The 25,285-nt window shown below is 38.8% G+C and overlaps 1 protein-coding gene across 5 annotated transcripts in view; it reads left to right on the top strand.

Annotated features, from left to right (window-relative positions):
- Window positions 1-25,285, top strand: part of LOC121514917 (septin-7-like) — a 62,590-nt gene that overhangs the window by 5,181 nt on the left and 32,124 nt on the right. For all 5 annotated transcript variants that reach the window (XM_041795358.1, XM_041795357.1, XM_041795361.1 and 2 more), the window contains exon 3: window positions 24,889-24,995. In XM_041795358.1, coding sequence (XP_041651292.1) covers window positions 24,889-24,995 — 107 coding nt within the window. The remainder of the gene's footprint in view (window positions 1-24,888; window positions 24,996-25,285) is intronic.

Raw genomic sequence — 25,285 nt, 5'->3', positions numbered from 1 at the left:
AATATGACATTGGGTCGGATGGATCGAATCTGGCCCATCTATTGTGGTATTGATAAAGAGTCAGACTGATAAGGAGCTGGGTAGAAATATAAAGTGTATTTCTGCTCTTTCATTGGAAGTTTTGGTACTTGTCTGTCCTTTTAAATGTAAAGATAACAGATATTGTGTGGTTTAAACTAAGCATGTGGTGATACATTGCATCAAAGTATTTGTGCAACCTTATCAACAAAGTACCTTTGCTTATGCACAGGATTTCATGTTTACGTTTGATTTGTCAAAATTTAAAGTTTAAACAAACAAAAAGTGGTACTGCTCTTGGATGCTAAATTTACTTGTGTTGTTTCTTTGTTAATATAGAACTTGCTGGAATGATTTCAGTGTGATGCATCAGTACTTTTCACATCAGTGCATTTTCAGTACATTTTATCAATAACATGATGATACTGATAACTGTGAGATTTTGGTCACTATAATTGTAATATAAAATTTTGATATATTTACATCTCTAGTTGTGCACTGTGCAGTCTTACTGTTCTAACATCGGCAGCATTTTTTCAGCTGTGAAGAAAAAACATGGATTTTTTTTTTTGCCAAAGCTCAGTTCCCACAGTGTCTGTCCCAGAGTTGTCTCTGTTGCCCCAGAGCACACAGTGACGGATCTGTGTTTTTCAGATAATTCAGTTTGGAGAGTGAGTAGGATGTTGGTTCAAGTATGAATGAAGTTGGTTACGAGTGGCTAACAGCATTACAGAGGAAGCGAGGGAATTGGATAGAGGGGTTAGGGAAGTGCTGGGTTTGGCTGTCTGTGACACCCACACATACTGGTATGCACTGTTTATAGGAAGCTGAGGTCATGACAGGCCATCATCTTCATGCCAGCTTCCTGTAACACAGTCAAATCTCTTGTAGCATTATCATCCTGAATGGGTCAATGTGTTTTCAGGGTTTACCTTCCATTTCAAGACAGATCATTCCAACTTACCATTTTTTTCAAGCTTTGAGATGGAGCAAAGTAACATCTTGCTGTTTGTTAGACAATAAAAGTAATAATAAATATCAGTTTTATTCACTTGAGCTAAAAAATTGAAACAAGCAACACAGCATTGAGAAAGAATATTACCAAGCAGGAAATTATGTTATTATTTGTCCATTACAGTGGTCTCTGAGATTTGTGTTGTCTGGATCACAACCCTGAAGCTCTGGTTGCACGTGGTCACCTTATTGACATATTGAGCCGTGTGTACAGGCCTTTAGTGTGTAATGAAAAGATATGGATTGTCCTGTGGAGGTCCTGCAGAGCTGCTCAGCTGTCAAACATTTTCAAATTGATCTTCACACTTTCAGTTCAACCTTTGTATGGGGTAAAAACGTGCAGTGGAATCACTGCAAAGTTTGAGTGGGGCCCAACAGAAATACTTGATGCTTTCTTTAAGCTTAGGTTTTCATAAGAGGCAATGCAGCAATGTAACCTTAGCTCACACATAACAATAAGAGAAGAAAAAAAAGCATATTGCCCTAAATACCTCTCAAAACTTAAACTGCATGCTCAAAAAGTAAAATCATTAACCAAGAATTGTTTCTTTTGTGCTTCTATAAATGTTTCTGCTATTTATTATTTCTGCTACTTTGGAAATATTCTGTTTTTTTCCTTCCTTCCCTTTGAAATTGTCCCAACTGCCATTTAAAGTTTGGAATATAATTCAGACTTGTCAAATCTTGTGGTAATCCTGATCCAATCAGTAAAGGAAAAAACACTTAATCACAGTGGCATCTAGCCGTCATTGTTTCAGCCTGAGATTTAAGCTTCCTTTTCAGTAGAAAGCTGCTGTGAGAGAGTAGCAGAGTGCAGACAAAGACAGCAGAGTGATGGCATCTGAGAGAAATCCACAATCAGCTAGATCCTGTTTCAGGCCCTCTCACATATGGGCCCCTCTGTCTCTCTCCTCCTAGTTTTCTTGGCTCCCAGTGCTGCATTCCCCAGTTGATCCAAATTTCACATCCAACAAATGGCAGCAGCATAAGAGTGCTAAAGATGAGGACAGAAGCAGGGGTCTCCGCTAGAAGTTGGTTTTCCCGTCAGTGAACTTTTATCTGAAGAATGGGATGAAATATTTTGTTTTATGCCCAATATTAATTGACATAGACGGTATATCAATCTTTAATACGTCCAAACAGTCTTGTGATTTAATCCCTCTCTCTAAAATGTCAGTGACAAAAAAGAGTTGAAGAGAAAGACTAAAAAAATATATATTTGAATACAATTTGATACATTTGTGGAAAATATAGAGAAAATAAAATTAGTCTTAATAATTCAAGCTAAGTCTTTTATGTATGGTTTCATCTTAAACCAGAGTAAGAGAGAGGTTATCCTGAAAAACAGCAAAATCCTAATCTAGCATGTAAGCCAGCTTATAGGAAAAATGCCTCAGCCAGAGTAGGTTTTGAAACCCTAACATCCTCACTTTCCTAGACCATTTACTCTCTGGCATTTTGTTTTTTAAAACATTACTGAAGAGGAAGAAAGATTCTGTTAAACAGCTTGAGGCTCACTTCTCTTAGCTAGCAGTCTTTGTTGCTAACAGGAAAAGCTAAGACGGGTTATTGTTTTAAAATGAATGTCAGGTTTCCTACAGGGGCTGTGTTTTATCAAGGTTTGAAAAGTGCTTGGATTTTGGATAAGATGCTTGAGAGCTCTTCAAATTTAAAAGTAAATCTCTGATGATGAGGGTACTTGTCTGATTAGACAGAGAAATAAAACAAGTCCAAGTCCAGCCTGTAGCTATTTTCCTGCATGTCTGTCCCACTCTCTCACCCATTTTTCTGACTCTGCCCACAGGCCCCCTATAAGAATAAAGGCATTAAAGCCCCCTATGATATATCTAAAAAAAATTATATATATTCTTAATTTTACCATGGGCAAGATGTATGAGCGTATGATGTGCTTTTGACTCATGTCTCATTACTTCTAAAAGCTATCATTGTGGAAAAAAATGAACAGAAGACCTAAAGATACATTTTACTGCTTAGGTGTCTTTTATTACAGAGGCCAGCATTTTATAATTTATGATTACATAAAATGAATGATCACCAGCAGCATGGCCTGGCACCAAGCATCGATTTTGCACTAATGGCTGAAGTTTAGATGCTTTTCCTGGTGTTACTGTCATACATATTTCACATCATGAAATAAATGCCACAAAATTAAAAGCATATGTAAATACAACCATGATCACAATCCTATATAATTCATAACTGACTGAGACAGAAAGGAAATACCAGCGCAGGAGAGAGAGAGAGAGAGAAAAGCTGATTATGTTTGATTTGAGGAGCAGCCAGCTGGACGTACATCATGAGACGGACTGATTTCTGACCACAGCACTGCTGTATTTGGCATTATAGAGAGGTGTGAAAGCTCGGCTTGACTCTAAGGCCTGGTATTGTTCTGTTGTAGTTTTGGACCTGACAGATGGTGGAGAATGAGCTAATTTGGCTGATGCCTGCAGGTAACCAGTTCACATTCAAACAGCAGTGGCTGTGGAGAGAATTTGTTCCTGACTGTTGCCAGAACATTGAGATATGATGATAGGGATGGGCTTTTTGTTCCAGCTCTTAAAATGTGATGGTAGGGAAAAGTTTGAGCTGATGTTGTCAACATTTATACAGCTTTTGGACTTTGTGTTTTCTGCTACACTGGCCTACGCTGCTTTGTTGCTTCTGGGCTCTTAAAACTTAAAAACTAAATATGCTGTTTTGTATAGCTGACCTGTCCCCTATAGTGTATGCCTAATGTGATAACACTGAGGGGAAAATTACTTAAATGACAGCAGGTCAAAATAGTCATTTTATTAGTATCTTTTCTTGATTAGAATTAAATGGGTGATGTAAAATGTGCTGTAATTTTTCATCGAATAGTGACACTTTAGGCCTAATTATAATGGCAAACCCTATCCTACTCTGCCGCAGCTAGCTAGACTAGCTATTTGTCCTGCTGTGACACTTCAATGCAGAGACAACAGAGGTCAGAGCATCTAAAATATGAGCTTTAATATGTTTAATATGTGGCATGTTTTAGATAAACAGAACGTAATTCCATTCTGCTGTACTCGTATGTTGCAGCCAGCTGTATGTGTAACTGTGTTAATGACTCTTCCTGCCAAATTCTGTAATGTTATTATTCTAGAATTAGTTAAAAGCTTTATACGGTTAGAATTAGCTAGCTTTATATCACCACCTTGTTATGAAGATTTTGCATCTGTTAGTGTATTGATGCCCAAATATAATGAAATGTTCTTCCTATCAGCTAGTTGACTGGACCAGAAATCACAGAGAACTACATAAATGAAATGAGAAAGGACTGCATGATTGGAGCTCAGCTGCGACTGACATGTCATATTTTAATTTTAAGGGAGGGTAGCCAGCCATCATTTCACCCCATATTTTGATATTAGTGATACAACTGTGTTTTCAATACATCAAACTGCCAGAACACTTGGACTCCACATTTGAGTGCTCTTCTGGTGAATTTCTCCTTTAGCTCCACTCTTCTTCTGTCCAAATCTTCAATCTCTGTCTCTCTTGGGGGAAAAAGCTGCTTCCTGGCTCCTTTGTCCAACTGGCAGACTGAATAGAACCTCCTGGAAAGATCAGCAAGATCCAGCACCAGTGCAGAGAGTCGAACAGAGATGAGAGTCAGTCGAGAACTGAAGGGAGCTGGGAGGAGAGGGGAAGCGATTCTGGCTTCATGCTGCTTCTGATGTGTAACAAGGCCAGTACTTAAAAGCCCTACTGCTTCTCTTTCCCAAAGCAACTCAGGAGGAGAGCACATCAGAGGATTTTAATGTGACCTCGCTAGCAGAGCAGTGGACTGCATGAGGGATGCTGCTCTAGAGCTGCATTGATGTAAATTCTTAAGTTATGATGATTCATGTTGATTCTGTGATTGTTTCCCAAAAATAAAGGTATTAGGGGCTCCTTCACATTAACGAGTAGAGTCCTTGTGCTATAGAGCAAAGCAAGACCAACGCACAGATCATGAACATCACTGTTGTTTTATCATGATTGACAGCTCTCTTGACAAATTTGACTCCTTGCAGCTTTCTCACTGAATTAACAGAGAAGAGGAAAGGGGAGAGAAAATGGACTGAAAATTGACAGTAGTCTTGGAACTTCCCATAAATGTGTCTGCTTCAAAGACTCAAAATCTTTAATTATGTGGACTTTACCAAGCTGAATGACCTTTTTGCCATTTTTAACATGTTTTCAATAGTTTTTGCCATTATTAGCCCATTTTCACTACTTTTTGCCATTATAAGCCCATTTGTGCCACTTCTTTTGCCACTATTAACTTGTTGCTGCCACTTTAACCCATTTTTGTCACTTTTTTAACACTTGTGAACAATTTTTGCCAATTTTTAATAAATCTTTTTAACCAATTTTCAACACTTTCTGACACTATTAACCTCTTTTGGCCAGTTTTTTGCAATTCCAACACATTTTCACCTTTTTTTGCAACTTTAATTTTTGCCACTCTGCCCATTTTTGCGTTAATTGCAATCATTTCATCATTTTCCCACTAAAGTTGTCACAGTTATATTGTTGAAAGAACAGGTGTTTACGTCTTGAAAAAGGCTTTATTCTAATACAGTATTAATAAATAAAATTCATTATTGTTGCTCTGACAAATGTGGCTATTATTCAGATTAAAAATTAAATATGGTTATTGTGGCTTAACTTTACAATGGATCATGATTTTCTTGACCTCCATGGGCCCCCCATTTGGCAGGGGCAAAGAAAGCTCTCCCTTTTTTCCCCCTTATTGGTGGCCTTGCCTGCCAGCTTCAATCAGCTCTTGTCTTGGCTCCAATGCAATATGTCGGTGTCTGTTGCAGAGATGTTTTGGCATCACTTTAGTGCAACAAAAAGAAACAGAGGCATATTATATGTATTAATATAGTCACTGATCACATGTTAAACATCTTTTTAGATATCCCTGACTTGCTGTGTTAAAAAATTCTTTACTGTCAAACTATCATTAAGCCGTAAAAAAAGGATTTTGATGCAAGATTTAAAAATGTTTTTTCATGGAGTTGTTTATTTTATCAACTCTGGAGTCTAATTTGCAAACCAAGCTCAACAGGTCCTTTATTTACCTCTCAAGCTCCTTGAACAAAACAGACAGTAAAGAGCTGGATGAGCCTGAATCTCAATTAGCATCAAGTAGAATTTTCTATCAGTATCAGCTCATCTGCCTCTCAGATCAGGTGTAACTGAAGTCTGTTTGCCTGTTCCTCCTGCTGTCCATGTTGTTGTTGTACTTCCCTAAGCATGTGAGCTTTGTGTGTGTGTAATAACATTGTGATGTGTGCGTGTGTGTGTGTCTAGATAAGACGGTCTGACAGGCTTAGGATTGACCGCCTTGCCTACTGACCTTGCAGAATGGAGTGAGTGAAGAAAGGCTTTAGTTCAGTTAATCTACTGGCTTAACCAGATGCGTTCATACACACCATGTTCACACACTCACAATCCAGTCATTATAAAAGTAGCTCACTTTTCTTCTAATCAATTTATTTTAATCCTAAACTATCATAAAGGCTCTGTGAGGAGATTTCTGCTATCACCAGTCACTCTTTCACCATCCACAGAGACCTGTGACAAGGAAATGAGCAAGCTGTGGGTGTCAATGTGACAAAGACGCTGATGAATCATCAGACGTGACCACAGTCATAACTCACTGGCATTTGGTATTTGGTGGCTAACTGTAAAAATATCCTTGTTGAAAGACTTTTCTTTTTTGGAACTTATTTTTAATTTATTTTTCAATCAACAACAGTACAATATAGACATGTCCTTCTTTTCCAGCTGTATAGTATTAGTACCCATCAGTTCAAAGACTTTTAAGAGACACTGGTGTAGTGCTCCTATATGGACGATATAACACAAATGGTAAATGATATGATGAGTCTACCTGCTTGGTTGTCAAGTAAAATGCAAACAATAATGATAGTTTTGAATTGTCAAAACATACAAAAAACATTATTTTTTCTGCACTGCTTTGAAAATAATGATAATATTTTACAGAAATAAAAGTTTTTCTTTTTGTCAGAATTAAGAGTACTTCTACAAAGTGCAATAGCGGCACTACTGTAAACTTAAAGGCCTCTCTGCAGGCGTTTTTGTAAGCCTTGCACTAGGGCTGAAACAATCTATTTGTGCCCCCCCATACCCACCCCCCAGCATTGCGATTTAATATTCAATTGTTTTTTTTAAGTTCTCCATCTTGTGTATTTTTTAGCCACGCAATAAATCTTTCCATATTATATCCAACACAATATTAGATATATTAGACAAGAGCTTAACAATTTTAAAAAAAGTCTAATTTTGATTATTTTTGCTCATTATTTTGGAAAGTATTCTAAAAATATGACACCTGAATGAATGCATTATGCATAATATTTCTTCTGCAAAAAAAAAAGTTTAAGAGTGGTATTCTGACACATTACAGATTGAAGAAACATTGCAGTTTGTGCAATTTGAAAATTGCAGCCGGCCGTATTATGATTTAGTCTAAATTTTGATGAATTGCCATCCTAAATTATACAGCCTGTCATTGTGATTGTGATTGCAATTGCAATTAGATCAATTCTGCAGCACAACATTAGTGTGCAATTTTATTTTTTTCTAAATTTAAAGTCTACTACAGAGGCTAAGAGATAGAGATTTAAGAAAGCGTTGACATTCTGTGGAGTTCTTGGAGGTTCTTTATTTAAGGTAGCCTTATGTCTTTATGGGTTAGAATTTTTACACACCTTTATAGCTTTCATTGTGTGTGTGTGATGCTGTCCAAGACACGCTTATGAAAGGAATTGGAGAACATCTTAAAAACTGAAGCAGCAGACTTTGAACATCATGACAGATTTATTATTCAGAAAACACTTTTGTTGCAGTTGTAAACTATCCCCAGTTAAAAGGGAACTCATGAATACTAGTGAGTTTTAGACTTGATCCAGATGACGACTTAAAAGGAACCCTGCATGATCAGATAAGTTCATCTTGTTGGATAGATATTTGCATCTCTCATTTACATAATGAACTAAAAAACTCACTAGATATCAGCATTTTGAGTCATTTGAGTTTTTAAATTCACCAGGAGACCGCCATGTTTTGGTCCGTGCTGGTGCTGTTACATCACAGTTCCGCTGTGATTCTCACTGCTCCTATGCAGTAACCTGTTTCAGACTGGCAGCCAGTGTTAGGTCTGCATTTCAGAAACGCAGCACATCTCATGCACAGAGAATTTTAAAATTTGAGGTCTCTTCTATTATATATTTGCACCACAAGCAGTTATCTGTCCATCTAGACAGGAAAATGATATACAGAGCCATATTTACCTTGTTGTAGCAAATATGTACATCCACATGGGTAGAAAATGTTTGAAATCTGTTTCTTGATGAACCAGATAAAGGCCACGAGCGAAAATGCGTCTGTTTAATAAAGCTGTTTCCCAAACTTCTACTCTCTATGATGCTTTCTGTTTCCACACAGTTCAGGTAAATATGAACACAATACAAAAGGACTTCTGGTTTTCGCCTTTCAAAGTAAAACTCCACTTTAGCATTTCTTTGGAGAAACTCTGTTCGTATGTACATAATACTTTTATTATTATTATTTATTTTATTTGAAAAGCTCCCGGCACGCTTCCACTATACACTGAATCCAGTCACCTAGGGAGTTTTATTGAGGTAAAATGTAGGAGGAATGACAAAGCTCTGACAGCAGGGAGACAAAACCAACACGCAGCAAATTCATGTCAGCAACAGCTGCAAGCAGAAAAACCGTCTGAAAAACAGTTACTGCTTAGCAACGGAAAGGAGCGCTGCGGAACCGTGACGTCACACTATCAGCGCGGATCAAAACATGGCGGTCTCCTGCTGAGTTTATAAGCTGGAATGTACTCAAAATGCAGATATGTGGGATATTTAGTGAGTTTTTTAGTTTAGTGTACATTTGAGACATACAAATATCTATCCAACAAGATGAACTTGTCTGATCATGCAGGGTTCCTTTTAACAGACATGTAACGTGCTAATGTGATCAATCAAAACATGTACACTAAAATGCTTATTATTACCTCCTGACAGGCTGTTTTAGTTGTTCTTAGTGTCTGGCATATACTCCTTTTTTAACATTTGATCCTTTCATAACAATGACATTTGAATATGATTAATAGAATCTGCACAAGTATAAAGGATTGCCCATGCCATTAAGCATAAAATCAATATGTTTCTGTGAACTCACTAAAAGCTACAGTTTTCATAAGAATGGATACATTTTCATCAAATGTTATGAAGTTCTCAAGTGTTTCATGTCTGTATTGCAAATCAGTCCCAAGCCATTATGTCATGGTAACTGTGTGTTTCCCCAGGAATTTTCTAAACCAGAGGAGCTCACTCTTCCACTTGAAATTTCAGACCCAAAGTGGCTCTTCTTCATGTTCAAAGGATCACATTGACTTAGCATTGTTGGAAAGACACACACTTCACAAAGGGAAATCAGGTGTCAGTCAAGTGCTGCGGATATGGCTCCCTAGAGTTAACTGGCACAGGTTTATGGCAAGGAGCCATCTTCAAATATTAGTTCCACCTGTGCTTCTCTGCCATGGCAAGCCAGAGTGTCTGACAGGGATGAATTTCCTTTTTAAGATCAGTTGAGCTAAGACAGAAAATTTGAATTAAATTCTATCAGTTATCTTATCCATTACCTCTAACCTGAAATGGGAATGTATCGAATTATTTGCCCTGTTCAACACTTCAGTTTGTTGTGGCCCCGCTTGTGTTTAGGGATTTGAGACTACATTAGGCTTTAAATCTTCCTTCTAACTGTTGGCTGAGGCCTGAGATCACTGATACTGGTCACATTATCTGGCAAGCCCATTGTGGAGATGAACCTTTGGCAAGCCCAGGGCATGCTAAAAGGATTATAAGTCCCATCCGGCCAGTGAATGTCCCCAGATCTCCCTGGAGGAGCTGGAGTAAGTGGTTATAGGGAACGACATATGGGCTACCCTGCTTACTGATCATAAAGAAGCTGAAATGATCTAGCATTGGTGATGGTGTGCAGACCTTCATTTCTAGTTCATATTTATCAGATAGGATTCAGCACCCATTAAGGGATGTGCGTGTCTGATTTCAATTTTCTACCTTGCTTAGCCGCTTAAGAAGTGAGCAGTGACACAAATGACCAGATAAATGGACACTTAAAGTGTGCAACATTGCACAGGTGTGTCTTTTGTTGTGGCCACACCCTGTTTAAAACTTTATGACCCACACACATCTGTGCTTTATGGCCTTTCAAACAAGACTTGGCTGGTTATTGATGTACACACCTAAAGCTGTCAGCAATCATTTCAGACAAAATTCTACAGAATTCCCCACCCCTTTGCTTGTACACGATGACACAATCATGCTCCTAAGAAATGCTGGCAAAGTTTTGTGTGGGTGTGCATTCATTGTTGATGTTAAATGTTGTTGGTTAATGCTACTGTATGTAATACTCAGCATGTTGAGAATGCTGAGTTCAGCCGTTCATAGAGCTGTGAAGGCATGTATTTACATGGACATTTGCAAGTAGGCAGCCTCAGACTCACTTTGCTGCATTTTATACAGCACACTTTGGCTTCAGGGACAAAAGAAGACAAAATATCAGCCAGCCAATGTACACTTGACTTCGACATCCAAGTGCATCCAGTGCACTTACGTTTTTTTGGCATTGGGTATATCGCTTAATGCAATACAACAGTCAACAGCAAGTGACTGCAAATCCCAAACTGTAATTTTTTTCTAACCACAGGCTGCATCACCCAACAAGTCCGCACTCTGGAAACAGTAAACATCAGCAAAGGCTTTGATAATATATACCTCACATATGAAGCCTGTATTAAATAGGTGGATCATCATCAAATAGGTCAAAATAGCTACTAATCTCTTGGATAACTTTCACACACATATTGCACACAAAAAAGTCCAAGTAGTTCAAGGGTGCATGAGGTTATAAAACCAATCCTCTCCGGTCTCTGAATGTTGAAAGGTCAGACAATGATGTGAAAGAGTCTTGCTCAGCATTTTTAGTCTTAGGGTTGTCCTACATCTGTGGTCATTTAAGCAGGCATTAAACCGCCATGCCTCTTCTTTATGGTAGAGCAGAAGCCTGTTTACAAATGTACTCCTCATTGCCTCAGGGATCACACTCAGTCCAGGCCACTCTGTCAGTGTGCACGTGCATGTATGGATGGGTCGTGCACATGTGCATGTTCATGCATGCTCAGTCAAACCACTGCAGGCGAGTCTCTCCCTCTCTTTACTCATTCTTTCTCTCTGCTTTGCTAGACTTCTCTGCATCTCTATTTTGAGATGCACATGTCTGCTGTGACCCAGCACGTGCCGATTCTGTCAGATTTAGTCTCAGGCTCGGTGGATCGCAGCAGAACACTCACTCTCTAATTTAAAAGGAAATAAAAAAAGCAGAGGAAAGTGGGTTGTGTCCCTCTGAGGCTCCTGTAGCTGGCCCATAATGACCTCGGCTTTCAGATGAAGCGCTGACACAGTTTAGGTTGGATTCTGACTCGCCTATAGACTCTGCTGGACTTGCAGATCCTTATCTTTGCCCAAACACTGACCTTTGCCCCCGGCCTCAGCCATTTAGCCTTAACAATAGAGAATAATCTTTTCCAACAGTCAAACACAACTTGTCTCACATCCAGCGTCTGTGTGTCTGTCACTCACTGTCTGCTCCTCTCTCCTTTTATGTCTGTATGTTCCCCAGATGTCTCCTTTCACACTCTCTGGTCCAGGCCTCACACATGCCTGTGATGTGTGTGTACCGTATATGTGTGTGTTTGTGTTGGATGCTTGTTAGTAGGCCTGTCAGGATGTGAGGGGGCCAGCTGCTGCCTCAGGGCTGAGAGAGAGAGAGAGAGAGAGGGAGACAGAATGGGAGAAAGAGAGCGAGGAATGTCAGGAATCCCATGGGAAGACCACTGGGACCATTTGTGTGTTTGTTTTTCAGTCTCTCACAATTTGGCTTCATATAGCTCTTTAAATGTGTTTATACTTAATAAGCAGATTTTTAACTTTTGCATCAATCCCGTAGTTTTTACCTTACATCGTTGAATGAGCATCAGTGCCTTGGTCATATCGTGATGCAGAGGTCATACACCATTTAGTTAGTGTTTCATTTCATTAGTTGCAGTTAACTTACTAGAATTATTGTTAGAAAGTAGTCACGCATAGTTGATCTATTTGGGTTTTCCTTGCCGATACAGATATATCAGGTGGAAAGACGTGACGTGATAAGACCAATGCAGATGTGGATGAAACAGCAGACTTGGTTATATGGCACCGTGGGAGTTTTTAGCTTTATATCAGTGCTGCATGTAGCACTGCTTATTCATGGTTAGGGATGTGCATTTTTAAGAGAATAACTTTTACCAAGTGACTTTCAAGTAACCAGAAGACATGTTCATTTCTTACTGACATACCAGTATATTCACCGTAGTTTGTTTCAGGGATGCACTGATACGAGGGAAGTAACGCTTTCGAAATGTTACAGTATGATAATACCTTGGTAATAAGTCCACAGTACAGTTTTTATTGCAGTAACCAAAAATGCTCCTCAAAACAACAAATGATTGCATTTATTAAACAAAAATTTCACTTTGAATATTACAGTATGTGTAAAAAAGGTGTCATAAGTGTGCATTAGGCTTAAAAATATATACTCCATTGGTTCAAGTGTGATTACTAACCATCCAAAACCTTTGTTGTCCACTTGTGAAAATAGCTGAATGTCTTTGGAGATATATTCACCGATACATCCTGTGATCTGTTGAGCCCTCGTGCTGTTGTGGGGAAGTGGGATTGTGAACGCTTTCTCATTTATTGACACTGGTAAAGCAAAATCCGGCCACATGTCAGATTTTAAAGTCTCTGGAGCCTCCAAAGACCAAAGCATGATTGGCACACAAGGGCCAATGGTGACTGTAGTCCCCACTTCCCTGTGCTCTGCTCCATTAAAAAAAAAAACAAAAAAAAAAAAACACTTTTTGTCCCGAAAACAACGTCACATATCCTTGATGATACTGAGACGCTTCTGTCACTGCAATGCTCCAAAATTAACAATACCGTTACATCTCTAACAGGTACTCAGGTACTGGTGCCGATACCAGGCCTAAGTACTCAAATGCATTAAACACAACACTGTACTGTATCATTGTAAAGCATGATGTTAGCCTCACATTATGTGAGTGTGTAGTCAAAGCTGGAGCCATGTGTCTACATTTGGGGATATTTTTACTTAAATGAGGATGAAAAAAAGTAGAAGTGAATAAAAACTATACGCTGATAAGTTGTCAAGAGGAGGGATGAAGATCATCTCATGAAAATATAGCAAAATTTAACAGTTTTGGTATAATGAAGTACTTATATTTGTACTCAGTATCAGTGAAAGTGTGGTATCAGTGCACCCCTCTTCAGTTTGATGTTACAACACAATGAAAATTGTCATTTATGGGCTAACAGATTTAGCATTTTGGTCAGCGTAATTGTAATTCAGGAAATCTTTTTATTCACTGGACAATGCTGTGTAGAACTACAGATTTAACTGATCTTTTACCCAACAATGTGTAGTTAAAAAGAATATTTCTTAAATGGATTCTACAGTTTGTATCACTTCATGTGTGCCACACAACTCTAAAGCTGTTTAGAGACACACCAATTGTTAGGGCAGATGCCAATACTTATTTTTAAAGGAACAATTTAGCTGATGCCTGATACAGATTTTTTTCATCACTTCTTCTGGTGTTAGACTCACACAATGCTAACATTTTCTCTCATATTTGGCCACACAAACAGATCAGAGTTTGACCTGTATGTGACGTCTTTCACCTAATAGTAAATCTCTTACCTGAATCAGCAGTTAGGTGTGCTGAATGGCAGAATTAAATAGAGATGACACCACTGATAAACAGATGCTACTAACATCGGTTCATGCCCAAATTATTTGCAGATGGCTGATGTCTGTCAAAAGGGCCGATGTTGGCTGATAACTATGTTAAACTCATGCATCTGTGCAACCTCTAATGATTTCTTCTTCTTATGATATTTAATGACAGAGATCAAATAGCTTTCAGGTGCACCATAGCAACCCCCTGCTGGTTGAACTGTAGACACTGGTAGATGTAGTTGGAAAAAAATATTTTTAAGATGAGATAATAATCACATGAAAACTTCTTCATGCATTAATGACAACTCAAATATACAAAATTCATGGCCCATCCCTTTTGAAAGTGTGAACAAAAGAGCAGATAACATACTGAGGAACAATAACATCATGAAACCGTCTCATTACGTGGATGGAGATCACAATACGGTTATGAGTGAGCTGGTGAAAACACCCCTGAATTTAATTGGATGTTAAAGTGGAGACAAAATTTTTAAAATTGAAAGGTGGACAGGATTGTATTTGTTTCTGTGGCTTTCAAAGGCCATAATAAAGTGGATGCGTGTGTAATCTTAGCAGAAGTTAAGCTTTTTGAAAACAAAATATCTGAGAGAGGAAAATGCCCCATATCCTCAGTTTTTTTTTTTCATTAAAACAAAAAACAAACATCAGTATATTTACAGTAGACAGAAAGACTACTCCCAGTCTGCTAATATTGGGATAACGATCATTAAACCAACACTGAAATAGTTGAACTATAAATGTGACAGCAGTGTCAGAGCAGAGAAATAGGACAAACATGAATGAGCTTTGAGGCTGAGAGACGATCAGACAGCGCTCTGGAAGTATGGAGAGATGTCTCACTGTGATAGAGGAAGAGACACAGCAGGGATGAGCTGGACGGGTCAGCCATCCATCATCGACGTTCAGGTCATTAGTCTATTTACAGACTGTGCTTCCACATGTCGAGGGGAACCAATATTTAATTAAAGCTGAACTAGGGAGGCTAATTGGGACAAAGCTTCCCTCAGGGAGAGTTCAGACTGCAGTGACAGAGGGAAGCATCATCACACTGTGTGACTGTCAGAGAAACAAACCTTTTATTTTAAGATTCAGCTCAGCTTCACAGCCTGTTAAATAGCATCTATTCACAGGGTTAAAGCGTCTTAGTTGGTAAAGGGTTGGCATGTTGGATTGATTGATCTAGGACCGGGCAATTTATTACGTTTGTAAGATCTGTCAGTCTTTCTAATGAGATATAGGGTGAGACGGTGTTTACATTGACTTGGTTTATGTTGAAGTTGGTTTTAAAAAGAAAAAATAGATGCTTGGCAGAACACTCTGTAAAAAGATAATAAGGTAAGAAACACAAAGTCCAGTTCTGATAAAACTGCCCTGCTGCATCCAAGCTAATCGCTCCACTGGCAGCCGTTGTATCCCAGCTGTAATACAACTACACCACATCTGTAACTACCCATAAACTCATGCCAAGGACAGTCAGGAGGGGAGCGAAATCTTTTCCCCAACAAACAGCTTTCAGTGCGGTTTTTTGTCTTTTTAATTATGAAATGCTGTGTTGTTATGATAAGAAAGTGACACTATAATAAAGCTACATCCAAGATAATCACTACACATGTCGCCATTGTTTACCAGCTTGCAGTACAACTAAACCAAACCCATAGCTGCAGCCTCATTCTCCTCAAATGACACTGATTGGTCCATCCATTCTCAGACCGGGTTTCAGATTGGAGCTTTCCAAAATAGATCTGCCTGATGATATACATGGAATCTGTCCAATCTACCGCCTTGAAAAGGTTACTCAGCCCTTGGTTGACCTGCTATTTCTACAAATAGTTAAAGAGATTCTGCTCAGTTTCCAAAGACCCTGTTTAAGACTTTCCCCTGAGCTTCTTGTTATAGTGTTTGTGAAACATGTTAAGTTCAATTAGGACAACCAGTATGATGACTGAGGCTGTTTGTGTTGTTTTAAATCTCTATCTTGACTTAGAGAAAACACATCTGCTTCACAGACAAGACAGGGCAAGCCTGGCTCAGCAGGTGGAGCCTGTCAGGAACAGAAACTGAAACCTTTGACCCGTGACATTCTGTGCTAAAATGCTGCTGGGATGCTGCTTCATACAGGTTAAGTAATGTGGAGAGGCTCACAAAGAAGGGCCTTAGAAATGTCAAGAGGACAAAAGGCAACAATGGCATAACAGAGGGCAATATTCCTGGAAAAAGGTGGATTGACAAAACTTAGATATAGTTTTGAAGTCCTTCTGCAATCTTGGCTAACTTTTGGTGTCTTTATTGCAGTGCTCCTCAAACTTTTTGGTCATTCCCCACTTTGAGCAAGGGGGGATTTTCAAGCCCCACCTGGCTCGATCGCTCCAACAAAAATCCTGACAAATTACACATTTTTATGTTTATTTAACAAACACCAAGTAATGTAGGAGGCCATTTGTGCCTGACAGGCAACTGATGTTGCCTTTACCATGCATTGTTCCTGCTGTTGATACTCAGTTACTTTTCTTTTAAAGAAATCCAGTGGCTTGGTGATATGACTTGAGTGTGTTGTCTCCAGGTGTCTCCTCAATTTGTTCGGCCTCATGTTGTCTGCTGCTAACGGTTTCAGACACGGAATACACACCGGTCTCTCCTCTGCCCCCACCACTGCTACCGTGAATCCAAAACCTAGATAACTCTCATCATATTTTCTTTTAGGTTGGCTTTTTGGTTGACTTGGCCCGTCTGTCTTGTGTGAGTGTGTTCCTGCTGGCTCGCCAACCTTGGTGGTCTGTGTCACAAATCTATCCATATTGCTCAGAGTAGCCTGCTGCCTTGTTGTGTGAAAGTTTGTTTTGTTCCACTGCGATTAACATGCCGACGTCAGTCATTAGTTTTGCACCTTAGTTCCAGGTTAGATTTTTCTCCTGGTTGCCTATCTTATGCTGTTTAATAATTTAGTGTTCTTTTAATTTCAGTTACAGCTCCACCCCCAAGTCCACCGCCACTAAGAACAAAGCTACACCACCATAAGCTAAAATTGTAGCTTACTAAACCTTTGATGGTGGATGCCCTTTATTTTTTCATAATACTTGATAGTTGTTAGGTTGTCAAAATGGTGACTACTTGGAGTCTGTACCTACAGTGCATTCATAAAGCATCCAGACCCCCAACTGGCTTTCTCATAGGGGTTTGCAAACTCCAAATGGGCTTTCATGTGTTTTCACTGAGGAGAGGCTTCGTCTAGCCACTCTCCCATTTGCCAAGAGAGGTGGAGGGCTGAGTGATGGTTGTCCTTCTTGAACTTTGTCCAATCTTCAGACAGGATCCCTGTGTCACAGTGACCATCAGGTTATTGGTGTCCTCTCTTACTTATGGGGCTTTTCCATTATATTGAGCAGCTTGGCTCTACTTGGTTCGACTCAACTTTGACTTCAATCAAGGTGTAGAAACAGCTCAGAAATGATCAAGAGAAATGGGAGCAACCTGAGCTAAATTTAGTGTTTTTGAAAAGGTTCTGAATGTTAAACTCAACAGGATATTTCTGTTTTTAATTTTTAATAAATTAGCAAAAATATACAGTGCTTAACAAATTTATTAGACCACCACCCAAAGTAAGGTTTATGCCACAGCTGCCCTAAATTAACAGCATTGGTAATTACCAAAATCTTTTTTTATGTTTCTGCAAGGGTTAATACACCAATATGTAGAAGCTCTTTAACCCAAATGGTATTTTTAATGCTAAAATATAATTACTGTTGTTATCCATTAATTTTCCAATTTACTGATTTACAAAAAACTGAAAAAATAGTAAAGCACATCATTATTTCTTGATTAATATGTCAAATTGTAGTTATTTACTTGCATTTCTGAACAGAAAAATGAGTTTTAGTGGTTGAATGTTGCTTGATTAATTTCTGACTTCTCAGAGAAGCCCAGTGAGCCAGCTAAAATTTGGGTATAAAAAGGTGAATTCAGTTTGAAATTCCCCATTCCTGTTCAAAATAATAAAACGTGGAGAGCTCACTGAAAATGAAAGAGTCAGCATTAAAGCACTTCATGATGCTGGATGGTCTTTGAGACAAATATGACAGGGAGTCTAATAAATTCGTTAAACACTGTGTATAATCCAGTATTTACTTTGTCCTTATGGGTACTGAGTGTAGATCAATAATAAAAATGCATTTTTTGACTGTTGCATCAGGCTGCATAACAAAATTGAAAAGAAGGGGGTCTGAATACCTTCTGAATGCACTGTTCAATAAGGCAGGTACAGAGGAGCGGTATGGATTCATCAGTTTAAGGGTAAACTCCTTCAATCTTCAAAAACTGCACAAAGTATTGCCATTTAGAAAGTGTACTGGAGCTCAGCATGCAGACTGAAAAGCAAAAATGTTTTTAATATTAGGTGCCTATATGACTGAAGTTTTTGTCACTGTTGTATCAAAGCAAGTATTGATTTGTGTTTTATTTTTACAAGTAGCTTATCAAAGTTTAAGATTCTGACAAACCTTCTTTGTTGCTCGCATGGTAACAGACATTTCCATCTCCAATAGTTGTGAGATTTGGGTTTTTTTTTCGTCTTTCCTGAGCACTTTTCTCAGGTGGTGATGAGCAAAAAAAAAAACACTGCAGATATTTTAAAATGGCTACATTTCTTTTATTCATTTTGAATGATGCACTGACTTCCATTGTTATTGAATTTTCTTTTATGTGTTTTGTTGCATTTGTACAGTCATAGACAAAAGTATTGGCACCCCTGGAATTTTTCCAGAAAATACATCATTTCTCCCAGAAATTGTTGCAATCAACAAATATTTTTGGTATACATGTGTTTATTGCCTTTATGTGCACTGGAACAAGACAAAACATCAGAAGAAAAAAGACAAAATTGACATAATTTTACACAAAACTCAAAAAATGCGCCGGACAAAATTGTTGGCACCCTCAACTTAATATCTGGTTGCCCATCCTCAGAAAAAAATAACTGAAACCAATCGCTTCCTATAACCATCGACAAGCTTCTTACACCTCTCAACTGGAATTTTGGACCACTCTTCTTTTGCAAACTGCTCCAGGTCTCTCAGATTTGAAGGGGGCTTCTTGCAGCATCAGTTTTGAGATCTCTTCATAGGTGCTCAATGGAATTTCGATCCAGACTCATTGCTGGCCACTTCAGAACTCTCCAGCTTTGTCTCCAACCATTTCTTGGTGTTTTTTGAGGTTTGTTTCGGGGCGTTGTCCTGCTGGAACACCCATGACCTCTGACTCAGACCCAGCTTTCTGACACTAGGCCGTACATTGTGGCCCAAAATTTTTTGATAGTCTCAGATTTCATGATTCCTTGCACACAGTCAAGGTACCCAGTGCCAGAGGCAGCAAAACAACCCCAAAACATCCTTGAACCTCCACCATGTTTGACTGTAGGTACTGTGGTCTTTTCTTTGTAGGCCTCATTCCGTTTTCTGTAAACAGTGGAATGACGTGCTTTTCCAAAAAGCTCTACCTTAGTCTTATCTGTCCACAAAATGTCCTCCCAGAAGGATTGAGGCTTACTCAGGTACATTTTTGCAAACTCCAGTCTGGCTTTTTTATGTCTCTTTGTCAGCAGTGGGGTTCTCCTCGGTCTCCTGCCATAGCGCTTCATCTCATTCAGATTATGACGTATGGTTCAAGCTGACACTTTTGCACCCTGAGTCTGCAGGACAGCCTGAATTTGTGTGGAAGTTGACTAAGGATGTTTATCCTCCATTCCAACTATCCTGGGTTGCATTCATCTGTAAATTTTTCTCTTCCATCCACGTCCAGGGAGATTAGCCACAGTTCCATGGGTTACAAACCTCTTGATTATATTACGCACAGTGGACAAAGGAATTTCAAGATCTTGAAACCTTGAGATTGTTCATATTTTTCCACAATTTTGCTTCTTATGTCCTCAGACAATTCTCGGCTCCTCTTTCTTTTCTCCATGCTTAGTGTGACGCACAGGCACACAATACAAAGGTTAAGTCAAATTTTATACATTCTAACTGGCTTCAGGTGTGATTTCTAGATTGCCAGCTCCTGTTACTGCCACAGGTGAGTTTAAATGAGCATCACATGCTGGAAATAAAATGATTTACCCACAGTTTTAAAAGGGTCCCAATAATTTTGTCCGGCCCATTTTTTGAGTTTTGTGTCAAATTATGTCAATTTTGTCTTTTTTCTTCTGATTTTTTGTCTTGTTCCAATGCACATGAAGGAAATAAACGTGTATACCAAAAACATTTGTAATTGCAACAATTTCTGGGAGAAATGGTGTTATGTTCTGGAAAAATTCCAGGAGTGCCAATATTTTCGTCCATGACTGTAGTAGTTCAGACAGAGCTACTAACAGAACTAAGTTAGCAGGGCACACACACTCAAATAGAAGCACGCTTTGTCCCTCACTCCCCATATTTAGATAACCTCCTCTCCTTTTTCAGGGCTGGGAACAATTTACCCCAAACTGAGGAGGAGGAGGGTTTCATACATCTGTGCCATCTCATCATGAAATGGCCTTTGTATATATGCGTGCGTATGTGCATGCTTGACCCCCTACTCCAAACAGTCAATCAAACGAGTGTCAGCGGTCGTCTGTCTCAGTGTCTCCTGCAGCCTCTACAGCCAGTGTGTGTTCATAACTCACACAGGGACAGAATATCATCCATAACTGAACAAACACACACAGGGGGGCAGAGAGAGGGGTTAAGGAGTAGTAAAGACTGGAATCCTCTGGGTCTTCACACCATGTCGACACGGACTGATGGAAAACACAGATGTTCTGTTGACGGGTATGAATGAAACTGTTTCTCCTGTGGATTGTGACCCACAGCAGGTGTCTGATTTAGAGGAGGGGAAAAATAGTCAGTGTTTGTGTTCATATGCCGAAGTGAACTTTCAATTTGAACTTTCAGTGGATATCCAGAGCCGATCAAGGCAAAGGAGAAGAATTATACTGTTCTGGTTTTTGTTTTTGGTTTCAGAGGTTATGACTAATCACATGTCAGTGGTCTGTGGTCGCAAGAAACATCCTTGAGGTTAACACAAAGGCTTGAAGCATGCAATCAAGAACCTTTAGGCTGCTGTTTGACTGAAGTTTGCCTTTTGTTGATTTCTAAAGATACCAGAATATTAGTGCACCAAACCAAAGATGTTGACTTGGTACTCAAGCACCATTCTTTTAAATGAAGTGGCAAGGAAGACTGAACAACTGCAGCAGAACAATTGGACCATATTTTAGCAGGGCTGTGATATCTTCTCTTTCTGTGATTGACAGTATATCAGGATATGAAAAGATACAACAAGCTATTCCAAAAAATGAAGCGAGTTTCTAAAGGCTTAAATATGACAATCAACGTTTGAATCTTACAACCATAATTCTTTTTTGTCTTTAAACCTATGATTATGTTAGGACCACACTCAGTAAGAAAAATTTTGATTATTTTTCAATAATCCATAACGTTTCTAACAGTGTGAAAAATTACCTTCTATTAAAGTTGGCTGTAATGTTTCTTCTAAAATATCCTTTATTGATCCTTTATTATTGATACCTTTGGGGGAAACTCAAATTTTCCACTCTTTTATTAAACATGCTACACGCACATAGGCTGAAATTCATCCACCTTTCCAAACAGGGTCCTATAGAGCGATTTCAGAGTAAAAGGCGCCACACAGCGAAGCTCCCACACAGTTTTGGGTTCAGTGTAGGGCTGAACCATTTGCAAAAATAATCTCATTGGGATTTTTTTCCCCCCAATATTGCGATTGTGTTTTAATATGCAATTATCATTAGGTTCCTTGTCTTACGTGTTTTCAACAAATACAAGCAATAAACCATTCTATATTATAACCTACATTTAGTCAAGAATACTGTCATCATACATTTAACCATTTTATTGCAAAATGGAAATACCGTTTTCCTTGGCAGTGAAGGCTCTGTTCAAAAGACACTCCCTTTGTCAAGGAGCAAGCTTTGAATTTCCAGAGTGCATAGCTAGAAACCCCCATATGGATAGGTATATTGATGACAGTGTGTATAGAAAACAGTGAAATTATTTCAGAAGCAATTAATCTGTAGTAGCATGAATCTCAATATGAGGGTGCAACAAGCATTATCCCATAAAGGAGGAAGCTGGGAGGAGGTTAAGCTTTGCCAGCAGCAGCATTCTGCATCAGCATTAATGCAAGCACGGATTAGTACGTCATATTTAGATACACCGTGCATACTGCGAGAAAGAGCTGTGATTGGTTGTAGGAGTTGGAGGCAGTAATTGGTATCTGCTGGCTATCAGCTGATTGCAGCTGAGAAAAATCTACGTAAAAAAGAGGACTTTTGTAAACCATTAAAAAAATGAGACTTCAATGATTGCATCATATGCATAAAGTTTCTGCTGCAAAAACAGAATATGTTAAACTGCTATTTTGACGCATTTCAAGTTAAAGAAATATTGCAACATCTGCGATGTTTAAATTGCAGCAGGCCATATTGCGATGTAATCTAATTTGCAATTAACTGCCCAGCCCTAGTTCAGTGCATCTCTTCAGTCACCGGACTAATTTTAAGACTTTCAGATTTTTAGAACAGGACTCCGACTTGCAAACCTCATCCAAACCCAAGTCCTTACAGTCTGAGCTACAAATCGCTATCTTGAGTTTCATTTGACTGCATGGAAATTGTATGAGAAAAATGTAGAATGTAAAATGTAAACTTGCTGAGTGCAAAATTTGGCTTCATGAAAATATTTTCTCACTTAATTACATGATGTGGTTGTTGTGAAAGCTCATATTGTTATAATGATAAAATTGCAATATATTGTGCAGCCTAAACACTTAAATTCCTTATCTGTTATTCAGATTCCTGCTGGATACACTAAAGAGCTTGAAGTATGATTGAGGCAAAAGTAAAGTCAAATCATAATGGATAAAGCTACAAGTCTGATGGCTTTCCCTTCTCTCTGTTATTGACAGATTAGACTATGCAACCATTTTTTAGAACCAGTTTTTAAGTAGTTATGTAAGACCTGGGTTAAAACACTTTATTTTGATAGCCTCTGTACTCCTCGCAACAAGCATTTTTCATTTCACCTCATGCCTCACAATGCAACTTTGTCAGCTGTTGGATCTCTGTAAAACGACTCATAAATCTAGAAGTCCTAGAGCAACATCTGATCATCATTTTGAAATGGAAGAGGTCCAGTTTTCTTCTTTTTGGCTGCAAACAGATGCTGTAGGAGAAGAGCAATCATGCTCGGCGAAACAATACACATTTTTTAGCTGACATGAGCAGCTCAGTTTTGCTCTTGGACCGTGTCTCTGTGAACAATCATTACTTACTGTCGCTTAGAGGTCAAGGCAAATTTCTTTCAGTCAAGGAAAATGAAGAAACAAAAGCAAATGAGATTCTTTAAGTTAGAGATGGAAACAAAAACAGTGGGTTCTCTGTGCTATCAGTGCTTACAGTAAGTGACAAAGTGATGTAGTTTTGTCACATAAATAGTATAATGCTAAGAATTCAGTCCTTTTCTGTGGGAATATCCTACAGTTTGGTGCTCATTGGGTGCCAGAAAATTTAACTCAATTGACACAACTAGGGATACACAGATGGCTCAGTACATCTCTAGCCAAAACAGAATACAAAACATATTAATTATTAAGAAATTAAAATGGAGGACTGCACCACTATAGTCTTAACCCCAGTCAGTATTTGGTTTTGGGACTTGGCAGTTTGAAGTTGTGGGGACTTCTGATAAGATTCTTTCCTTATAAATTGCAATAAATGTTGGGAATTTACGTAGACTTTGAGTTCAAAGTTTACTTACACTTTTGATGATTTTTAGGATAAAAATGTAGCCCTCTTTACAACCCAGTAATAAATCCATATCTGAATGATTGCAGTAAATGACTGTTGGAACAACGTGGCATTGCTCGAGCTCTTGACATCAGTGGTTTTGATGCTTTTCCATCAGTTCAAACAAATTGTTTTAGTCACATACATTTTTCTCATTACAGTCCATCAACTCTGCTTCTGTAATTGTTTTTGAAAAACCTGAATGTTTCTGGCTCAGATGACCCTCATCTGAAAGACTGAATGGTGTTTGAAATAGGATTTCCACCATAATATGGGCCCTGTGATTAAACATAATAAGATCATGAAAAAAAAATAATAAATCACCTCTTCTGAGAAGCAGCGGGATGGTTTAGTGGGAGTCAGTCCGAGGTCCTGCCAGGACAAGCAGCCCTCCTTCCCTCCAACCAAACACTCCTCCATGTCTTTTCAAAAGACACGAGCCAGATGCTCAGCCATTAATCACAGCATCGTGTGCATGTGTGCAAATATGCAATGTGTATGTTTGGACTGGATGGACTCCCTGTCGAGTAAATGTGTTTGTGTGACCGCTGCCCCAACATCACAACAGGAGCAGGGATTGGAAAGTTGGCACACTACTAGAAAGAGGAAGGTATGTACAAGGGAAGCATTTAGAGAAATGGACAGTGTGTATTTAGTGAGGGAGAGGGTGAGAGGAAGTGTTTCATTCCCTCGTTCTTAAAGCTTTTCTTGCTGGCAGACGAGCTCCTGACCTTTTCCACTGCAGATAATAAATCGACTTTATTTTCTCCACCCTGACCCCAGCCCTTCAGGCCCATTGTGTCCATTAGAGTGTGTTTGCAATGCAAGTACACACACATGTGTGAGAGCCATGGTGTCAGCTCGTATTTGAGAGAATCGATACATGAGAACAAAACATTTTGCCAGCAGACTATTGTTGCCTTTGCTCTGTTGTGTCAAATAAATAATTGAATGCTGGATTTTTTTTAGCATTTCCTCAATACCAGACAAACTATTAAGCCTTCAACTTTTCTTTTTTTCAGGTGAATCTGGTCTTGGGAAATCAACACTCATCAACTCTCTGTTCCTGACCGATTTGTACTCCAAGGACTACCCCGGGCCCTCCCAGCGCATCAAGAAAACTGTGCAGGTGAGCTTAGCTGATTTCAACTACACTGCACCAGATTATGAAGTTTAGGAGGTTTTTTTTTTAATGAGGCTTGTAAGTAGGTCAAATCTACAGATATTCCAAGACTGTCATCTCCTCTACCTCCTTAAAATACACTCTCACTGATTATAATAGAAGAAAGAAGAGATGTCACAGCTTTAGATTTTAAATCAAAAATTGAGACATCTGCATGAAACATCTGGGTAAAAAGAAAAACATAAACTTCACAGTACAAAAGTATGACTTGCTTTTTATTTGCAGCTCTATTTATA

Source organism: Cheilinus undulatus, linkage group 9 (assembly GCF_018320785.1).
Source record: "Cheilinus undulatus linkage group 9, ASM1832078v1, whole genome shotgun sequence".
Lineage (NCBI taxonomy): Eukaryota > Metazoa > Chordata > Actinopteri > Labriformes > Labridae > Cheilinus > Cheilinus undulatus.
This window is presented reverse-complemented; position numbering and strand designations above follow the sequence as displayed.